Source organism: Oryzias latipes, chromosome 20 (genome assembly GCF_002234675.1).
Source record: "Oryzias latipes chromosome 20, ASM223467v1".
NCBI lineage: Eukaryota > Metazoa > Chordata > Actinopteri > Beloniformes > Adrianichthyidae > Oryzias > Oryzias latipes.
This window is the reverse complement of record NC_019878.2, coordinates 12,227,981-12,248,680: the sequence shown is the minus strand read 5'-3', so window position 1 is coordinate 12,248,680 and position 20,700 is coordinate 12,227,981. Positions and strand designations below refer to the sequence as shown.

Sequence of the window (20,700 nt, the reverse complement as noted above, 5' to 3'; positions counted from 1 at the left end):
CAGGGGTGAAAGTAGACTTTTGTTTATGTCTATGCTGTAAAGAATTATGTCACCGCAATCTTTTTAATAGCAGTAACTGCAGATAAGGGGTGTAATAATTAATCGATGAATAGATTTATCCAGCCAGATTGATCTGTCTGAGGCAAGTTGTTAATTGAATTGAATCAAACTATACCATTATAAAATCGTTTCAAAATAAAATATATTAATGATCAAGAATGATCAAGCCATCATTACAGTCTAATGAGTGGAAACACTTTGAATTTTGCAAAGTCATGTGACCATACAGTGTGGTTTAATGTTCTAATAATGTTCTGTTTGTATAATTTTGATGTGGAAAAACAACAGTGGGCTGAACTTTCGGAAACTAAAATGTGAATTGATTTGCCATCAATTCTACACATTTAATTTACACTTTTATCTTGCAAGAAATACAAGGAATCTGGAAAACGTCACCTGGTTGAGGACCCAGGTATTGATCTCTGAGTCCTCATGTAGGGTGTCATATCCTTCCGAACCCCTAAAATGCTTAGAAAATCATCACATCCTTCATCTGTAACTATCTTGTCCTTTAATCTATTTGATATTGTTTAAAAGTTTTATGTTGAATGCTCTTCCTGACGCTACTCTCTACATTTCGGCTCCTGGAAGGGCGGAGCACAGAATGCAAACCACAGTCACAGCAGAGAGACGCAGCTTTGGGTTGTATCTCCAAATCCCAAAAAAGACTTAAGGGCGACTTCTTCGATGTTCCGCACCTGATTGGAGGCTGAGACAAACCTCAGTCTTTAATCAAATGTTGACAACTGTGACATTTGGAACTATTTAGCATTTATACAAAGGAAATGACAAATACAATGGAATATATCAGTTTTTTGTAAAATGATTTACTTGATTTTATTTTTCTTTAAAAACAACTACCTGAGCTAAAGGCAAATCCAGTTTTCGAGACTGGGATATTCCACAGCTTAATGGGTTTGCTTGTCCACATGAGCATCAGTAACAACAACCTGTACCTCTTTACTGTGACTCTGGGTCAGCCTCTCTGTCACAGCCACTTCCTGTCCCCGTTTTGTTGTCACCTCAGTGGCTACTTAACATCAGGCCTCTCCTAGAAGGTCATCTATCTTCCTGTCAGGGAGTCCTGTTGATAAAAAGAAAGTCTGAGAGCACAGCTACTTGCCTGCCGGCATTACTGATAGAGGGTCAAGCACCAATCTAATAAAGTCACTGCTTTTATTTCCATGTTTACGTAATGTTATAAAGGTACTTTTTGTACATAACATAGATGTACATAACAATTAAGATGAGATTAATGAAAGTGTGAGGAAACCTGGGGGCTCATCTGTGTGATGATATTGATTATTCTGAAAGAGCCATCAATTCTTAAACATTGGGAAGACTTTTCTCTATTTTATGCATAACAAAAATATCAAGTTTTTTTCTTACTGGTTTTTTTTTAAGTAGGAAAAAAAAAAGTCAAATTTCATCTTTGCAGTTTCACATCCAGGGTGCTCCTCTGTTCCCAGTTCCAATGCTGCATCTAAAGCAAACAAAGCCCTCCCTCAGTTGTTTGCGTCCGTGTTAGTCTCGTTTGCACGCCTCTCCTGTGCACAGCGTGTGAACGCAGTGGGCAGCGTGGCTTAAAAAGCAGAGGAGGCCATTATCTTCAAAGAGCAAAGATCGGTTAAAACTGAGGGGCATTTGAAGACTAAATGAGCCTGAAAATTACTCTTACATGCAGGTTTTTCTTCATTTAGACCACCAATCTTTAGTTTGCTCATCAACAGAACAGTGTTTATACACAACTTGGAAAGTGTTTCAAAAACAGAGGCAGAGACAACTTGTTGTGAAGCTCCTGTGATGAGATTTTCCCAGATGAGTGATGACAATGGTGATGAGGCAGCTTGAGTTGCCGCTTCACAGCAAGAAGGCTCCTTGTTCAGATCTCAGCCTCCCTGGGTTGTGTTGGCTCTTTCTCTCTCTTATATTGTGTGTTTTTCTGGGGAACTCTGCCCCCCTCTTCAAGAAAACATCATTAATTATTTAAATTTGTGTGTTAGCGTGCATAATACATTAAACTTGTGAGCTGCAGGATGTACTCAATAGAAATATGTGTTTTACTGTGACAAACTTGTTTAAATGATGCACACCTGAGTCCTGTACTAGGACTTCTTTTATTGATATTGAAGCAAACAGCAATGTTAAGTTAAAGATAAAGGCAGTTGTTACATTTTTTAAACCCCTTCATGCCTGAATTTATTTCCAATTATATACAAAATTATTTTTCAGTGTTTTTTTCCTTTTAATGTGATGCTAACATCAACCGGAGCTTTGGATTATACGGTACATTGCAAATTAGCGACATGTAGCATGAAAGGATGAAATATTTTTAATTTGAAAAGGCTTTTTTTGGACACTAGAAAAACTGTTTCTCCAAACTTTTTGAGGAATTTTATGAGAGATAGTCTTGAAATCTTTATTTTTGCTAAAAACAAAACAAAACTAAATAAGAGGACCTGGTTGTAAACATCAATGTTCAGAACCAAAAGTTCCCCCATATCGATAGAAAAAAAGTTGATTTTAACTGGCGGCTCCAACAGTTCGGCTATATCTTACTTTATAATAATTTTTTTTCTACAATTCTAAACACTTTTGGGTTATGGCTAGAGTATGTTTTATAATTCCGGCCGTTGATGTCAGGCGCCATCTTGTCTGCATCCAGGTCCCTCTCAAGAAAAAATAGCTTGTTCTGCTTTAAAACATCACCACAATGTTTTAAAACAATGTGTTTTGTTGAACATTTGAATTGTAAGAGAGTAATATTGATGACTTGGAATTATTGAGGCCAAAAAGCAATCAAGAGGAATTACAGAACATTTAAAAGTTGAGGTAGTTTCAGCTTCCTCTTGCTTCCAATGGTACGTTCACATCGCCCACGGCTACGCATGGTCAAGCGACCACTTTCAATGAAAAGTCTATGTAAACACGCATTAAGTCGTGCTTCAGCCTTTCGTGTTCAAATCTCACGCGTTTGCATGCAACTACTCAAGTTTCTACAACTGTTTTCAGGCTATATGCACAACAGGTGTGGCCAAGAAACTGATGTTGAAAGTTAAACCAGGCTGAACTTTTACCAATGAGTATTCAGATTTGGTAGCGAAGTATGGATGGCGTCACTTTTCATTCACTGAAGTGCCGACTTTTTGAAAATTGATCATGGAGGACAGATTAATTAATTGTGGTTTGTGCCCGGATGGAATTCTATGACAGTAAGTCTTTTTTATATCGACATTTTGCACCAAAGGAACAAAGATTCCCCTCCCTTCCTGTGCAGTGTTAACACCATGGCTTATATGCGCCTTTAAGAACACATTCAATGTGTTCATGTGTTCTCTTTGACGCTTTCCAAAAACGTTTCTCTTGGAGGCCATTTGGGAGCATTTTGTCTCTTTCACTCTACATCATTTTCCATCTGTCTACAAAATCCCCAGCTGATTTTCAGGAGCTTGGTCTATTAACCTGTATGGAAAGACAGAGAACCGAGGAGGAGTCAGATGCTGCTGCAGGAAAACAAAACACACCAGACCCCTCCCCCCCCCTATTTAATTTCTTTGCTGAAGTTCTAAAAACAAGTCTTTCCCGCTGTCGGCTGATCCAATGGCTTCTGTGGGATCTTGTCCTACATTTGGAGCAATAAAATATTTACTCAGAGTTGGAAAACCCCAATTTGCAGACAAATGTAATATCTTTTCTTACTAATGAACTTACACCATTATCACAAACCGCTTTTTAACTAATTGTCCTTTAGAGGCATTTGAAGAGGGATAAGATGCAGACTGCGGCCCCCTCTGCTTCCACTTCACTTAGACGGCACAGATGCTTCATCTTCCTCCTTTCACTGTGTTTTTCCTCTCATCTATATTTATCTAACAGCGGTGGATGACAGTGTGCAGGTGCGTGAGCTGCTGCTCAGGTGGCCTGCTGCCAGCTCACATCATCAAACGCCGCGATGTAGTTTCCCCCCATCTAGTCGAAAATAGCTCAGCTTGCTCCATCTAATTCACAGCTTTAATTGCATTTTAATGCAGAAAACACAATGAAAGCAGCATCTCTGTTTGAGGGGAAACCATCGTCAGCTCCCAGCTTTTATCTGCTAATGTAGGAAGTGCCGTGACAGTTCTTTAATGATCATTGCTTGCAGCATCTTCCGAGCTCTGAAACAGGGTTTTACGCATTTCTCAAGTTCATAAGTGCAGCATTTTGCTCATTTGAACTCCCACACTGAAAATCAAATGAGCTTCCTCCAAAATCGGTCGGTCCTTGAATTCTTTGATGAGAAACACAAGACTTAATTAAGCCGTTTGATTATATCTTCAGTAAATTCCTGTTTCTTTGACGATCCACTTGCCATATAAAGCTCTTGTGGTGTATATTAAAGTACTTTTCTTTTTGTAAAGTGAAACCCCTCCATTCGTCTGTAAAGATCTCATTCAGTCAGCTGTTAAAATGCTAATATTCTGTCTGATCTATGAGCTTTTAATGGTCAGATGCCAACATGCGGCAAGATTCCTCTTTCATCATCACTCCTGATGTGATTATATGATGATGAGCTGAGCTTCAATCATGACTGGCTCTATTCACAATGGCCAGGAAAGGCCTCATTAGTGCAAGTGTGAGTGTTTGTCCCGGTCAATCGTGTCTCAGCAACAGCTGTGGCAGCCTCACAAACCTCGGCGAGGAGGAAGCCTACTGAAAGCTGGATAACCTGTGATTGAGCAGAAGGCTGTCCGAACAAGGGAGAATGAGATGAAAATATATTCGCCTACATTTGATGCCAGTGCAGAGCCACAATTGCTCAGAACCAAGTTGGCTGCAGCGTAAAAAAAACATTCTACACAATCCCTGATCTACAGTTGTGCAGACTCAAATAGCAGAGGCAGCTGCAGATTAATTGCATCCTCTCTGTGGATCTGTGGTCGGGAAGCTGTTGGAAAGTTGCCACTCAATGTTTGTTGCAGGCTGAGCAATGTATCTGCATGATAAAGGGAGCTGCAGCTGCGCAGATGCACACAGTGCATGCAAAGTTTAGAGTTCTCTGTCAAATGAGCCCAGCCGAGGGATTGATCAACAAGTCATGGTTTTAGGATACGTCTATCTGTAACTCTTGTGTGTGTTTGAGCAGGAAATCAGTGACTAAACAGCAGGTGTAGTCATGTGACCCTTTGGTTTATGTTTAGCTGGTTAGTTTTTCCAGCTTGTTTAGGCAGGAACGGACACCACCGAGGCTGTTCCATAAATGTCAAAAAGGTGGGGGAAAACAAGTTTTTGAAACACCGCAGTGTTCAGGCTCTACAGCACTTTGTGTGTGATTTTTCTTTTTGGTCAAATAGGAAAGTAACAATTCAATATTCACAAAAACTCAATCCGGGGGCTTCAGCTCCTTCCACAGTCCAAAAACATGCTTCGTAGGTTAATTAGATACTCCCAGGGTGCACCCCACCTTTGCCCAACAGTAGCAAATGCAAGAGCAGGATGGGCTCTTGGACTAAATATGTTGAACCATGCAGGGCAGAGGTGCCCAATACGCTAATCGTTGATGGAAGTGTTGGTAAATCAAGGGCCATGGCAAATACAGACATATATTTTTAAATTTATCAGCCAATCATCACTACTAAGTACATCAGTTAATTGACATGCAGAAGAGCCAATCAAACAACTTCTGAAACAGTGATCTAAAACCCTGTCCCTTGTGAGCTAATGCCTGCTTGCTTTTTTAACCCTCCTTCAGTAATCACTGCTCATCTGGATCAGGTGTGTTCAGTCAATCAGAAACTGGGCTCACTCAATCCAGCTAATCAGCAATTACTGAAGTGGGATTGGCTGCAAAACAATCAGGGCAGTTGCTCACAAGGAGCAGGGTGGAATTGCCTGCAACATATGAGAGTGCACAGTCGTGCAACTGAAATTCAGCGCCACACTATGCTAGCAGATAAGGAGTTTTTCTTCCTCCTAATCTGCAGAAAGATGTGAGCGTTTAGCAAGAGACTCCTAAATGTGAACGTAGCTGCAAAAGGGCTTTATTTTTTCTTGACTGGCCCAAAGTCAGGGACTCAAAAAGAATATCGGTCAGAACGTTTGTTCATGGCACTGACACTGCACCTTTCAGCTTCGTTGTTAACACACGAGTCCCCCTCAAAGACTTGTTGAAGGAAAATGCCAGAGGAACTTTTTATCATGTTGTAATCTGACATATTCATCTAAATTTACCAATTAAATAATTGTCTAATTCACTTTAAAATCTGCTTTTCGTAATGGGTCTGCGTATATAAGTACATAAATATGAACATTTTTTTAGGCTGAGTTTTCTACCTTTGTCTCTTCATTTTTTTGGCATCCTTCCTTTCTGTGCTGTGATTGTCTGTCTCCTTGTGCTCAAACTTGCCACCAAAACCGCATTTTCCTCTGTTTTGAGATGGACCAGATTCTGTGCTCATTAGAAATCAGATGATCTTTTGGACTCTTTGGATCCTCTTTCCACGGGCCATCAGGGTATTAAACACGCATCTAAACCACAAACTATCCCAGCACACACTAGCTTCAAACCTTAACAGCAATACCACCCCAGTACTGTAAAGGCTCACTTTCACCTGAAAACTACTTTAATTTCTTCTGCACAACGTGCAAAACCATATCACGTGCAACATCTTCTGTAATTCTTCAGGCTGTAATTCCTTCTATTTTTATTGATCACCTTTTGTCTTGCATTAATTACCTGTTTTCATTTATTTATTGTATCATCTCCTACTTTACTCTCATAAATATGTATGCATAGTTATTTAAAATATCAGACTCATGAATCATCTTTCAGATAATCATAGCTGTCACGCTCTCATATTTTACCCCTGCTGGCCCTCCTGCTGGTGCTTCCTCAGCAGGACAGGCTTCATTTCACACTTCCTCCTCCTCCACTGCTTTGCTAAGCTCATGATGAGGGAATCCTGCTGGTAGATTGTTCTTCCAGATTCATCATCAGTTGCTCTATTCCAGTTTGCATCTAGTAAACTGAAATGCAGAATTCTCTGCAGCAGAATCTTAGACTGCTAAAGCAAGAAAAAGCACCAACAGATCCATTTATAAGTAAAACGTATACATACAGGGTATGTGACTGTTGCCTTGATCATTTATCACTTTTACTGTTTACTGGACTGAAAGAAATGCTCTGCATTGCAATTCATTGACTGAATTAAGCTCAAGAGTGAAACATTTGGCAAATATCAGACCAGAACTATGATTTCAAATGAAGCCAGACCCCTATTTGAAATGTGTCAGAATTTTGTCGATGCACTAATATTGAAATAATTGGTTAATTAACTTTAGATAATAGTTTGGGCTCCTAAGCATTAAGTTTGGGCATTAAGCAGGAATTTCTGTCTTAATGAAAGGGAACGGTTTCAGAGTGGCCACGTTGCGAACTATCGAGGGGAAAAAAAGGAAAATATATTAATTAATATATTTATCCTGAAATTAAAGTAGTATTTAACACTGTCATTGTGTGCACTACAGCAGCAGACAGTTGGTACAGTCTTTCTGTCGCAGAGATCAGAGCAGAAAATCACCTCCAGGGATTAATAGACTGCTTAAAATGCAAGTCATGCTGTAACTCTAATGTCGCACTTTTGTAAATACTCAGCCTAACTCCCCTTTAAGAATGTACAAGTGTTAATTATCTAAAAGGAAAGACTGCTATTAATGTACAAAATGGATTTTTAATAGCAGAGTTAAAAAAAACTGTTTAAGAACTGAATTTCAGCTTGTGTGACTAAGAAATGTCAGAGATGTTGACTCTGTTTAGGAAATAAAACATTAGGTTGTGTATTACTGAAGTAGAAATAGTTTAACCAAAAACAGAACTATTTTTCTTCTTGATGGGACTTAGCTTAAAGTTCAATGTGGGGATGAAGACGGGTTTCTCTTCTGAGCTGGTTTTGAGATGAAAATTCTCTGAAAAATCGGAGCTGTTCATTGAATAAAACATTTTTATTCCACGTCATTTAATTCAGAGGCCTGGCCTCTTCAGACATAAAAATAGTCTCTAGAGGAAGCATAAAAATACATTTTTGCTAAACTCAGGGAAGCAAAGTTCTTTTGCTCTTGTAACTGCTCTGAAAATGGTCCATATGTTACTTTTGGGCACTAAGAAAATATTCAGTCTTTATTTTTGACAAGCCAAAAAGTTTCAAAACAGCAAAGTGATTGCACAATGTGTTGCACAAAGCCGTTCAGCTGCAAACACTCTGATTTCAGTGTTGAGGACTTTAAAGAGACGGCGGCTGCACCAGCTTGCTTTGAAAAATGTTGCATAAACTTTGAATTTATTCAAACTGTGAATCAGGTCAAACATTTTTAGTGACGCTCCAGGATAAAGACAAAAAGTTAAAGCAAACACAACAAAGCCAGCCCTTTTCCTTGTGCTTGAACATTTTAAAAACATCCACTGATGATAAAGTAGTTTTGTAGACAATAATTACTCTTTGGAAAAGAGCAGGTTAAAGCAGCAATTTATAAAAAATTTAGGATTCATGAAATTAGTGAGGAATTTAAATGACGATGTGAAGGCCTGATCACGTTGGACGGTTAGTTCTGCTAAGTCCATTCATTTCTGATAATGGACACCTCGAAGGGCATTATCCCGCTTTTACCATGGTCATGTACGAAAGAAATTAATATGAAATATTAATCAATTATTAGTGCTGTTATTTTTCAGGCTTAAATGGTTTTTCCCAAGAAACTGAATTTTGGTACAGGGTGTAATGCTTAACAACTACTGAGCCTGCACTGTCCTCCATCTGTCACAACCAAGGAAATTGGTATATATATGCTAAACGTCAAGTGATAAAAACCATCATTTCAGAGGAAAGGTTCACCTCTTACTGCTTGCTTATGACCCGATGATGAAGCAAGAGTTTGTTTCAAAGAAACAAAGTCCACAAGTAGTTTCATAGATTGCTTTTTTTGGAAGAAATTTCCACCATTAACTCTGATCATAAATAGACAGATGATAGATGTCCATCATAGGGACATTTGAAGGACAGAGATCTTTTCTACTGTCTTGCTGTTGTGATAAACCGTGAAATAATTCCACCTACATTCCAGGTTTCTGTTGCTCTGGTCACCCGCTAGAGTTTATAATATGGACCATCCAGGATATGTGACCAGAACTTCTTCTCCAGATGTCTATTATCCCGTTTTATTTAACAGTTGGACAGAATCTAAATATGGCTCAAAAACACTTGATGACTATGTTTGCTTACAAAATTTAAAGGACGCTATTTATGGAGTTTTCTTTTTGGTGTTTATGCAGCACAAATGAGGAGACAGACCTGTGGGAACAAGACGGCGGAAGGCTAAGTTTGGAAGTCCGAGAAGGAGAGCTTTTAAAGAATGCAGTTTTTCTAGTGTGCTCCTAATCCCCATGAAATTTCTACCAGCGTGCTGCTCTGTGGATGGAAAAGACTCATTTTCTTTGTGCTGTGATTGGGAAATTCGGAGATATTGTCTCTGTGTGCAATATTACCCTAATGCTATGATTCCATCTTAAGGAGGGGGCAAAAAGCTGAATCTTTTTGACCCTGTCATCCTCTGTGGAGTGTTTCCATTAGTTAAAGTAAAGTTGGGAGTTGCTGCTCGTAATTTATTTGTTTGATTCAATACCTTAATCTTCATCTTGGGTAATTTCTTCAACTGATGTTCCTGGTTCTTTACTTCTGTTATTTCAAAGATGAGATTTGTAGTGCATCTGTCGGATTTGTATGAAAGTCCTCAAAGCTATTCTTTGCTCTAGAGCTTCCATGCAGGCTCACAACAGGGGCTTGGTGGCTAAACGCTCTATCTCCAACCGTACTTTTACTAATTCTAGGAACCACATGCAGTCCTGCATTTTGGGAGCCAAGTGTTCTATTTGGATGGTAAGGCACTATGAGGTCTTTAATATAGGATGGGGCCATACCGTAAGGCCTTATACATTAACAGGAGGATTTTTAACTTTATTCTAGAATAAACTGGGAGCCAGTGAAGTGAAACTAACACAGGAGTGATGTGATCTCTTGTGCTAGTTCCTGCTAACAATCTAGCTGCTGCATTCTGAACAAGCTGGAGACTTCTTAAGGAACTCTTAGGACACGCTGCTAACAAAGAGTTACAGTAATCCAGCCTCGACGTAACAAACGCATGGATGAGTTTTTCAGCATCACTTTTAGAAAGTATATTTCTGATTTTAGCAATATTCTGCAGGTGAAAAAAGGCAGTTCTACATGCCTGAGATATGTGAGCCTTAAATGATAAATACCTGGTCAAATAAAAACCCCAAAGTTTCTAACTGTGGAATTGGGGGCTATATTTATGCCATCCAGGGAGACTATCTGATCAGGCAGAGCATCTCTGAGGTTTTTAGGACCTAGTTTAATGACCCCTGTTTTTTTCTGGGTTCAAGAGGAGGTAATTAATTGTCATCCAGGTCTTGATGTCTCTGACGCACGCATTCAGTTTCTCTATATTGTCATTCTGGCCAGGTTTAATGGACAAATACAACTGTGTATCATCGGCATAACAATGAAAATGAATGTTGTGTTTCCTGATTATGTTTCCTAGGGGTAGCATATAAAGCATAAACAGGATGGGTCCTAAAACTGAGCCCTGTGGGACTCCATAGTTAACTCTAGTGCACCAAGAAGAATGTCCATTTACATTAACGAACTGGTACCTATTGGATAAATAGGATTTAAACCACTGGAGGGCAGATCCTCTGATCCCTATGTCATGCTCTAATCTTTGGAGTAAAATACTGTGGTCGATAGTGTCCAAAGCTGCACTGAGATCTAACAGGACCAGAATAGAAAGTAGTCCCTTTTCTGAGGCCAATAACAAGTCATTAGAGACTCTAACTAGAGCAGTTTTTGAGCTGTGGTGGGGTCTAAACCCCGACTTAAAGTCTTCAAAGTGGCTGTTGTCCTGGCAGTCAAGCTGCTTAACTACAACTCTTACTAGGATTTCAGAAATAAAGGGGAGGTTTGATATTGGTCTATAGTTGGCCAAATTGCTAGGATCTAAACTGGGCTTTTTCAGATGATGTTTAATAACTGCATATTTAAAAGACTGTGGCACGTAACCCGTTTCCAGAGAGGTATTTATTATCATTAATATGGATTCATCAATTAGGGGGAAGGTTTCTTTAAAAAGTCTGGTGGGAATTCGTCTAACAGACAAGTTGAGGATTTGGAGGACGTAATAATTTATGCTTTTTCCGCTTGATCCACAGCAGTGAAGCAGTCTAATGTTACAGAGGTTTCTATGGATGCCTCCAGTTCTGTCGCTTCAGCCTGCTCTGGGCTGATAGTAGGAATAACTTGATTCAACTTATATCTAATATTTGAGATTTTACTATCGAAAAATGTAAGAAAATCATCAGAGCTGAGAGAAACAGGAACATGTGGTTTTACTGAGCTCTGACTGCGAGTTAATCTAGCAATAATGCTAAAAAGAAATCTTGGATTATTTCCATTCTCTGATATTAAGGTTGAATAGTACTGGCTTCTAGCTCTACGCAGAGCTTTTTTGTAATTTAATAGGCTATGTTTCCAGGTATTCAGAGACTGCTCTGAACCGGAGCGATGCCATTCTCTTTCCAACTTACGGATTACTTGTTTAAGAGAACGTGTTTCAGCGTTAAACCACGGTGCTACTCGGTTTGTCTAACGAATTTAGGTTTCAGGGGGGCAACAATATCGAGTGTACTCCTGAGGGCTTGTAAGGCATCATTAACAAACAGGTCATTTATACTAGGACTTATGCTATGGGAGCTGGTCTCAGAGTATTTGCTCAAAATGTGACTAAGTATTGGTTGAACTGTGAGTTTAAACACAGACACAGAACGGTGAGATAAGGTTCTTCTAAGCTGTTTCTTATTCACTGTGGCAGTAGCATATTCTAATGTAAACTGGAAGGTAATCAGAAAGTGATCAGAAATGATGGGGTTAAGAGGAAGGACACTCAGCTGGCCAATCTCTATACCATGGGTTAAAAAAGCAGCTCTCAAAAGCAGCTTCCTTCCCCCTATCTTCCATAAAACTGACGCATCTTTAGTCATTTCATACATTAAGTGGTCAGATTTTTAATGTTTTGGTAGATGCTTGTTTTTGCTCTGATGCTAAATATCACATGACGTTAGTATCTGCAGTTTATTGTATATCAGCTTCTAAATTACTTTTGCTCAAAGGTAAACTTAAAGAATACTTTTTCAATGTATCTTTTTCAATCAAAAATTACAATTTGTTGAACTATGTAAAGTAATTGTTAATTTAAAAAAACACAAGAAGCTAAAATTTACGATCAAAGTCCAACTCTGTCAAACAGGGAAGTCTCTATATTTAGAAGCGTGGCCTGGTGAGAGTCTTTGTCCTGCAGGACGTCTATCGCCACGATCCTCCTTCGCTGCTTCAAAGGGAGATCCACCTTCCTTCCTGTGCGGCGGCATTTTTAGCCTGTGCCGCATTTGCTTTGTGAATTAATTTCTGATCAGAGAGCAGGAAGCAGAGAAGTTTGTCCGAAGCCTGCTCTAAGGCGGCGGGTCATCGAGGGCGCAATTCTTCACCTGCTTTAACTCTGCCGCAGTTAAATTGAGATATAGAGACGATATGCAGGGCAGCAAACGGGATAAGTAATTCATCTTTCAGTATTAGGTTGTCAAAAAGGTCGGGAAAAGCTGGGCAGGGATGCTGGGACTCTGAGAGAGTGTTTGCTGAGTGACCTTTGAAGAACAGCTGATTAAAGATAAGTCCTGGTAATTAACAGTGACAAGACAGTCACCTCTATCAGGAGTTTAAACTTCTCTCTATGGAGAAACGTTTTAAAAAGAACATACAGGGAAGTGTACATTTAAAAAAAAAGGTTGGTGACTTGTAAAATAATTGCAACTGCACTGACTATAGATGCTTGAATACATTTCCAAAGGAGATGAAAGCGCTCCGATACCCTACACATCTTGCTTCATCTTTAGAGTGACAAAAAGACAGTTGGGTAAATGACCGTGGACTATTTTTGACCACTTTTTAATGGGTTTTCTCAGTGCTTGGGGATGGAGTTACGTGCTGAAAACCATGTGGGAAATGGAAGAATGCCAAGAAAAGAAAAAAAAAAGACATTTCCTGTGAAAATGTAGTAGTGGCTGGGAGCAGAAAGCTTTCATCTTACCCAGCTGAAGGAGTGAAAGTCTCCGCAAATATGGCAGAAGAGGAAGAAAAATCACAGGTTGGAAATAAACACCCCAAGTAGAACGTTATGACCATCTAAATAAATAATTTGACAAGCTTGGTGCATGCTTGATTGTGAAGCCTTTTGCGTTTGGCTGCTTTGTTAAAAGGCAGCTCTTGTTGAATACTCAGCTGACATTTATCAAATGTCAGCAAATATCCTTTTTTGGAGAGCTTTTAGTATTCATTGAGACCACGGGCCAAAGGTCCATCACAACAAAACCTGACAACCAAGAGAGTGGCTGTAGATGGAGGGGGTGTCAAAGCTTGATGCTAAGGAACGAAAAAATCTTCCTAAATGTCTGTTCTGATTGTTTTCCTGTGTTTTTTTCCCTTCATAGTTAATGCTTGGATGATGAGAGGGTTATCAGGTGAGCATCTCCACTCTTTGTTTTGACAAATGGAAAGGAAATAGTTTGTTCTTTGCACAATAGAAAAACAGGTCTTTACATACAACAGAGACTGTAATCCACAGCTGTATCACACATAATGACGAGAAGCTTGTGAGGAGAAATTCATAGAAAACACAAAACTGAAAAATACATCAATGTCTGCCATGTTACACCTCAGAGAATGTCTTCCTTATCCAAAGTCGCACACAGCCTATCTCAATTTTCTATCATTTTCTTTCTGACAGCCACAGACACTATCAGTGTTGAGCCCACCTCCCCCTGGAGGAGGAGAATCTGCAATGAGTCTCGTCTACAGTGGGAGGTGGAGGTCTGCGGGGAGGACTTCAAGCGAAACATGGCCCACATAGATCCACAGCACTGGTGCAACCTCACGCACTTCATCAGGTAGGAACCTACGTGCAGCCTGATGTCTGGAAGCATTTGAAACCAAATCTACATTTTTGGTTCAAGTCACTTCAGACACGCGATTTAGGAAAAGAACACATTACACCACAAAATTAAAAGATGTAATGTCTAAAAAACTGTAACACAATCATTGTAGAAAACAGTAAAAAATAAAACTGGAATTTGTACCCTTGCAGTGAAATATTTGGACAAAAATAAAGCAGAACAGGAAACTCAATGGTGACAGTTCTAATATCTATTACTGCTGTAATGTTTTCCTCTTTGGCTGGATAAAATTACTGGTAAATTAGTCTATAAGAAAGAGAATCAAGCAGGTTCTGAATAGTTGTGGGAGGAATTTAAATTGATTTGTCAGCCAGAGTAGATCTCAGCTCAGTGCGTGTCTTTCTGTTGAAAATGAGAATCAAAATGTTTCTTTTCTTGCAATTTGAATGTATTGATAATGCCATTTATATAAAAGAAACATGCAACTTACTCTAAATTTAAAACAAATAATAGTATAAAACCGCAATGAGATGGAATCAGGTGTTGAGGGTTAAGTTTTTTTGTACAAGCTGCAAAAATACAAAGATGGCTTGTTACAACATTTAAAAAATGAGATAAGCTGTTTCCTTTGGCTCTTTTCTTATTGCAGGAAACAAGTGCCAAAATGTAGGAGAGCCTATGAATAGCTTGTCTATAAAACAGCTATATTCAAAGACTCTCGTAATGCTTTTCAGCGAAAGAAATGAATATGTAAAAGAGTAAGCTCTGCAAGTTCTGTGATCTGATACAGAAACAGTCACTCATCCTCAGCCTTCCTGTGAAGCCGCCTTTAAGTTGGTTGTAAAACTGACAATGTGAAGGCGGCGTGGGGCTGGATTACATCAAGATGGGAAGCAGATAGAGTTTATGACATGCTAAATTACACACACAGTGAGATCCTGGTAAATCTTTACAGTAATGTGATCATTGCTGCATGTCTCCTCCTGACACTTCCTGTCATTTTTTCTAATGGAAGAAAGCTAAAAAAATACTGGAGATCTGCAGAGGTTTACAGGACTGAGACTGATTTCAGCCAAACGTAACACTTGGCACTGATGAAGTAATCTTTCACAGTGTTTTCTTAAAAAAATCAAACAAGAAACAATTTTAGAGTTGTTCTGACCATTGCAACATTTGTTTGTGGATTTTCACCGCTGTTGACGATTACGACTCAGAGACGTCAGTTTCAAATTGTTTTGACTGAAAACTGTTGCTTCTATGATTTAAAAAGTGTTTATATACTCCAATAAACGTTGGTGCAGTTTAGATTATTTGATAGATTTACACAAAAAATGCCAACAATCTTACATGGGACTACAAGCCATCCAGCACCTCACACATTTTGTCTCCCTTATTTTAGTTTGTGACAGTGCAACACAAGGACGAGGATGATCCATCCTTAGGGTGCAGTGTGAGTGAACCTAGACCAAAGAATGGTTTCAGTTATATTACTGCTGATTGCACACGTAAAAACTCAAAACCCACAAATCCTAAAACACCCCTGTGTATTGAAGTGTTACACCTGAGGGTACAATATTTGTTCTTGACATGTGACACTTCAACTCAGTTAGCTGCAATCACTTTTGCTGCTTTTAACAAAAAAATTAAGAGACAGTTGACTTAGATTTAATTTGCTTTTTGGATGACTTTGTTGCTCCATGCTGTGGTTAGGTTTATTAGGTGGAAATTATCTTCAAAAACTTCTGTTTTAGCTCCTGCGTAAAATAAAAAACCAAGTTCCATATTTTCCACACTATAAGGTGCACCTAAAAGGCTTTTGACAAATAAGTATGTTTTTCTTTTTTAGAAAAAAAAACAGTTTTCGTTTTTTGTTCCTATCAGGTTTTGTGTTGACTAAGCAATACATTTATGTAAAACTGAGTTGTTGTTAAATTTGTGTGCTATTACAACCTTAATGGAACAGTGATAAATGTATTTTCACTTTTATCCATACGATTGCTGAAAAAAGCAGCCAAAGTCAAAACCCACCTGAAGCTAAAAACCTTTTCCTAAATTCCCATCACTCTTCCCTCTCAACAACCGGAGCCTCCCAGTCTGAATATTTACATAACCGTTACTCCTGAAAGGAGTCATCCTCTTGAAAACCCTGGCACCTGGAGGAAGATCAAAAACTTGAAGAGTTGTGTCTCCCCTTTGTCTCACCTCTGGCCTCTCGTGTTTGTCTTTTCCCTCTCACTTCAACTGCAGAGTCAGAAGGTAACAGGGTGTACTTTGACGTAGCTGTCAAGCACACGATTTTACACTCCAAAGTTTAAATAATCCTCTGAATTATCTGTTGGCAGGAAATATTTGAACTTTTCCTGATTTGCAGCATGGCAGGTTAAGTGAATCTTTTGTATGGTAATATATAATAGGCAGTCAGAAACTGTTTATCTTGCCCAACTCCAAATGTCTGTGAAGCCATGTGGGTCTCATCTCAGTTATGTGTGATGCACATGTCTGGCTGTAAGGGCAGATTGGGCGTTGCATGTACAAAATTTACGAAGAATTCGGAATGAAGGTATAAAACAAAAGATGTAGGAATTATAAGGATTCTGTAAAATGAGATGTAATCCAAATTTAACTTCTTTTCGAGCCCAAAATATTCAGTCTTTTTGTTGTGTTTTTACAAATGTTCAGGGTTGTTGGGATTATTACAAGAAATGCACAATGTAGGCTTCATATGCATTAATACCAGTTGTTTATTTATTTTGTTACCTATAGTTTGTTTTGCTTTCTTTCTGTCATTTACCAAATAATTACTAAGCTTGTTTGGGTTTGAAGTGTTTCTGCCGTTCATGTTAGACCTTTCAGACTGCTTTGGAAGGAGTATTAGAAAACATCAGGGAGAACTGGAACAGATCAATAATTGCTTGTAATTGCTTGTTTCTTGCTATTTTACCTATAAGGAATAAAATGTTAGAAAATAACTGTTTCTAAAATACAATTAATGAAATTTCTTAATTATAGGCAACCACATTTAGAAATAACTGACAAACTTGCCAGTGTCAGCGTTATTACGATATATAGCTGATATATATAGATATATATTTGTACTGTTTAGAAACACCTTTTTTTTTTAAACTATTTTTTTCCTTATTTCCTGTTTCCCTTTTCATTTCCCATGCATAACATTTCCCAGGTTATTTTGTAAGAACTCTTGTTTTAAACAAAAAAAATAAAATGAAATAAATGAATTTTCAGATTACACCTTGCTTGTTAGTTTTTGGCAGCCAACATCAATATTTTCATTAACTATTTTTTTAGATTCCTAAAGTATTGATGTTGAAAAGAAAATTGCAAAAGCATCAAAACAAAAGTGTTTTTGCTTTTAAATGGCTTATTTTTTAATGTCTGAACTCTTCCTTCCTCCTGGATTTAAAGATTTTTATTTGTTAAAAACATTTTTTTTATGATAAAACAGAGGTCCGTTAAAGCTTTGACCTAACCTCCATTCTGTACAGATGTTGGGAGTTGTGTTTTTCTAGCTTGTCTTACACACAAAAATAGTTTTACTTTCACACAAGACAAACGTTTTTTCCCCCCACAAACTTTGCACCAATTGACTTAAAACAAAAGGCCTCAAAGAAATGGAGAAATCAATTCATCTTTGCCTGCCATGTACAGACTGCAGGACAGCAGTCAAAATATTTTAAGCCAAACTACATCTTCATCATTTCATTTGTCTTACAAAAAAGGGAAAAAATATCATCATCAAGAACTCATTGTCGCATACAGGTCAGGTTAACTCTGCAAAATTTGGGGAACTTCTCCTTTGACATTTATGTGAACAATAAGCACAATACCATAAATCCAGGCGTGAGGAGCATTTCATCTTGAGACTCTGATCCGACTGGGGGGGCACAGGGTCAATTCACTGCTGAGCTGGAGCCGCGGCATTTATTCATGAGAATCTAAGATGGACTTTGAGGATAAAGAAATGAGGATGGAGGAAGGGGGATTTGGCTGGGCTGAATGTACTCATCAGAGCTGAGCTGTGGTGCTGCAAAGATCCAGGGCAGCGCTGAGCGACCCTACTCAAATAAAGTGTGGTAAAAGGCTGAAGAAGTGAGGAGGCGGCAATGGATCTTTGGTCACAATGATGGATTACTAGCCCAATCTCAAAGACTTAGGTTATTAATAGCCGAACCACAGCAGGATTGAAACGCTTCTTTTGCCATTAGAGACCCTTGTGACGTGACAGGAAATGACTCACTCCACAACAGTTCTTCATTCCATGTATTAATGTTAGAAAAAATACATGCTAAGTCTCTGATAGAGTTTCTAATCCTCTTCTCTTGTCTGTCTCCTCAGTGAGTACCACCTCTTCACCCTCTGTACAGAGAATAAGTCCCAAAATGTCAACTGCTACTGGCCCAATCCCCTGGTGGAGAGCTACATCATCCGCATACACAAGCACTTTTTCTCTAACTGCACCTTGGAGCAGGTGGTGTGGTTTGACCCCCCGGACGACACCCTTGCCATCCTCATCCTCATCCCGGTTTTCCTCACCTTAGCCATGATAGCTCTGGTTGTTTGGTGCAGCAAGAGAAGCGATATTCTGGCTTAGCTCACCTAAGAGGACAAGAGAGGGTGAATTGAAAATGTCACTTTTAAAGGACATCCTTCTGCTTGGTCAAATTATCCTCAAAGGATGTGGATGTTGTAGAAAAAACGAGAATCAAAAGCTTTTTCAGTGGAGTTTTAGTACAGATTAATGTGTCATTTATTCGCTTAGTGTTCAACAAGTGTTTTCAACACAATATGTCTCCACACACATCTGATGTGTCAAGATATCATATCATTCTGATGAATTAGTTGATGAATTACATCAACTAAGCTTAGCATGATTAAAAACAAAGTCACTTAACTCTCCTGGTTAGCTAAAAAAAAAAGCCGTAATCCTTTAACACCAGAGATGTTGCCGGCGACACCTAAAAAAAACATGCTCTTTGACCTACCGTAACACATGATCAATGGAAATTAGCTGATTCTGACCGATAAGTGGCTTTTTAGGTCAGCTTTGCACCAATATGTAACACATTACAAATGTAAAGTGTTGCAAAACGGCACAAAAAGGCTTTTTGTCCATGACAGAATCAGCTGGTTTACGTTGCTTGCATAAACACTTCACTACTGTCAAGTGTTTAAGGCTGCTTTTGGGCTGGAATTACATTAATTGCGTAAACAATTGAAGAGTTATGCTCGTCAAAAGAATGTATACACTGGAGCTAAAGCTCTGGTGTTAAGGGGTTAAAACGATCGTCTGTCCAATAAAGGCTTTTCGCTTGGATTGAAGAGGTGGTTTCATTAAACACATACATCTGAGAGTTTTAAAAAGCCTTTCAAAATATGTCCCCTCCTCAGTCATGCTAGCTTTTCTTTCCATCATTTCAGTGTAAATGCTAAGCTAACTAGCTGCAAGATGCCTGTCGCCTCATTTGTCTTCTTGGCAGGAAACAGACTAAAGTACTGCAATGCTTCTTTGAGAAACTAAAAAAAAACTTTTTTTGGTCTAATTCCTGGGAGGATTTGACCAGCTGGACAAAACTGTGATTCATCCCTGAAACTTTTGGATCCAGACTTCAGACCTCAGAGATTCCTGTCAGAGCACTGTATCTACGCTGAAGGCCAAAGGACGCCTGGTGTCACTGATTGAACTTTAAAGCTTTGGGAAATAAGACCCAATGAGATAGTTGTAAAACACCCCAAACGGATGGTTACCACTGGAATAGTCACACTGGCCAAAGACGTCTGTACTATTCCAATACTTTCAGGATTCAAACTTTCTGCGCTCCCCAAAGGACTGTGTCTGAGGAGTTTAACTTATAAAATACTGTTGTTAATAAACTGTTATTAATTACATGTGGGGTTCTCAACAGATGCAATAATTATGAACTGACACTGAGACCTCATACTGTACAGTTCTGCTCTGCGTCTTCTGCTGTCTGCTGTATCTGTGTTTGCTCTCCAGTACCACTTTCATTCATAACAAGTTAGAAAAAATCTCTGTGTTTTATTGCTTCTTTGAAACACTGCCTTTTACTTTCTATTGAACCATCACTCCATCTGCCAACTCGCACCTACGTATACTGTTAATAAAGGTGGTTTTGTTAATAAAAAAATGTGTTACCGGGCTGCACGGTGGCACAGTGGTTAGCACTCTTGCCTCACAGCAAGAAGGCCTCCGGTTCAAGATCTGGCTAGGGGCCTTGAAACAGAACATCATTGGGGAACCTTTCTGTGTAGAGTTTGCATGTTCTCCCCCTGCATCCGTTTGTCCTCTCTGGGGTCTCCGGCTTCCTCCCACCGTCCAAAAACACGCTTCATAGGTTAACTGGCAACTCTAAATTGTCCATAGGTGTGATAGTGAATGGATGTGTGATATGTAGCCCTGCGACAGACTATCGACCTGTCCAGGGTGTCCCCTGCCTTCACCCACAAGTGGCCGGGATAGGCTCCAGCAGCCCCGTGACCCCGAAAGGGAATAAACGAAAGAAAATGAATGAATGACTGAATGTTACCACCTGGAATTGGGTGGTGCGTGCACT

General features: G+C 39.1%; 1 protein-coding gene across 1 annotated transcript in view; it reads left to right on the top strand.

The window, feature by feature from the left end:
- The window catches only part of LOC101156047 (receptor activity-modifying protein 3), a 34,275-nt gene extending 13,988 nt beyond the window's left edge, over positions 1-20,287 (top strand). The window contains exons 2-4 of the mRNA XM_004080950.4: positions 13,649-13,678; positions 13,945-14,104; positions 18,464-20,287. Of these exons, the coding sequence (XP_004080998.1) occupies positions 13,649-13,678; positions 13,945-14,104; positions 18,464-18,719 (446 nt within the window). The 3' untranslated portion in view covers positions 18,720-20,287. The remainder of the gene's footprint in view (positions 1-13,648; positions 13,679-13,944; positions 14,105-18,463) is intronic.
- The last annotated feature ends 413 nt before the right edge of the window (positions 20,288-20,700 follow it).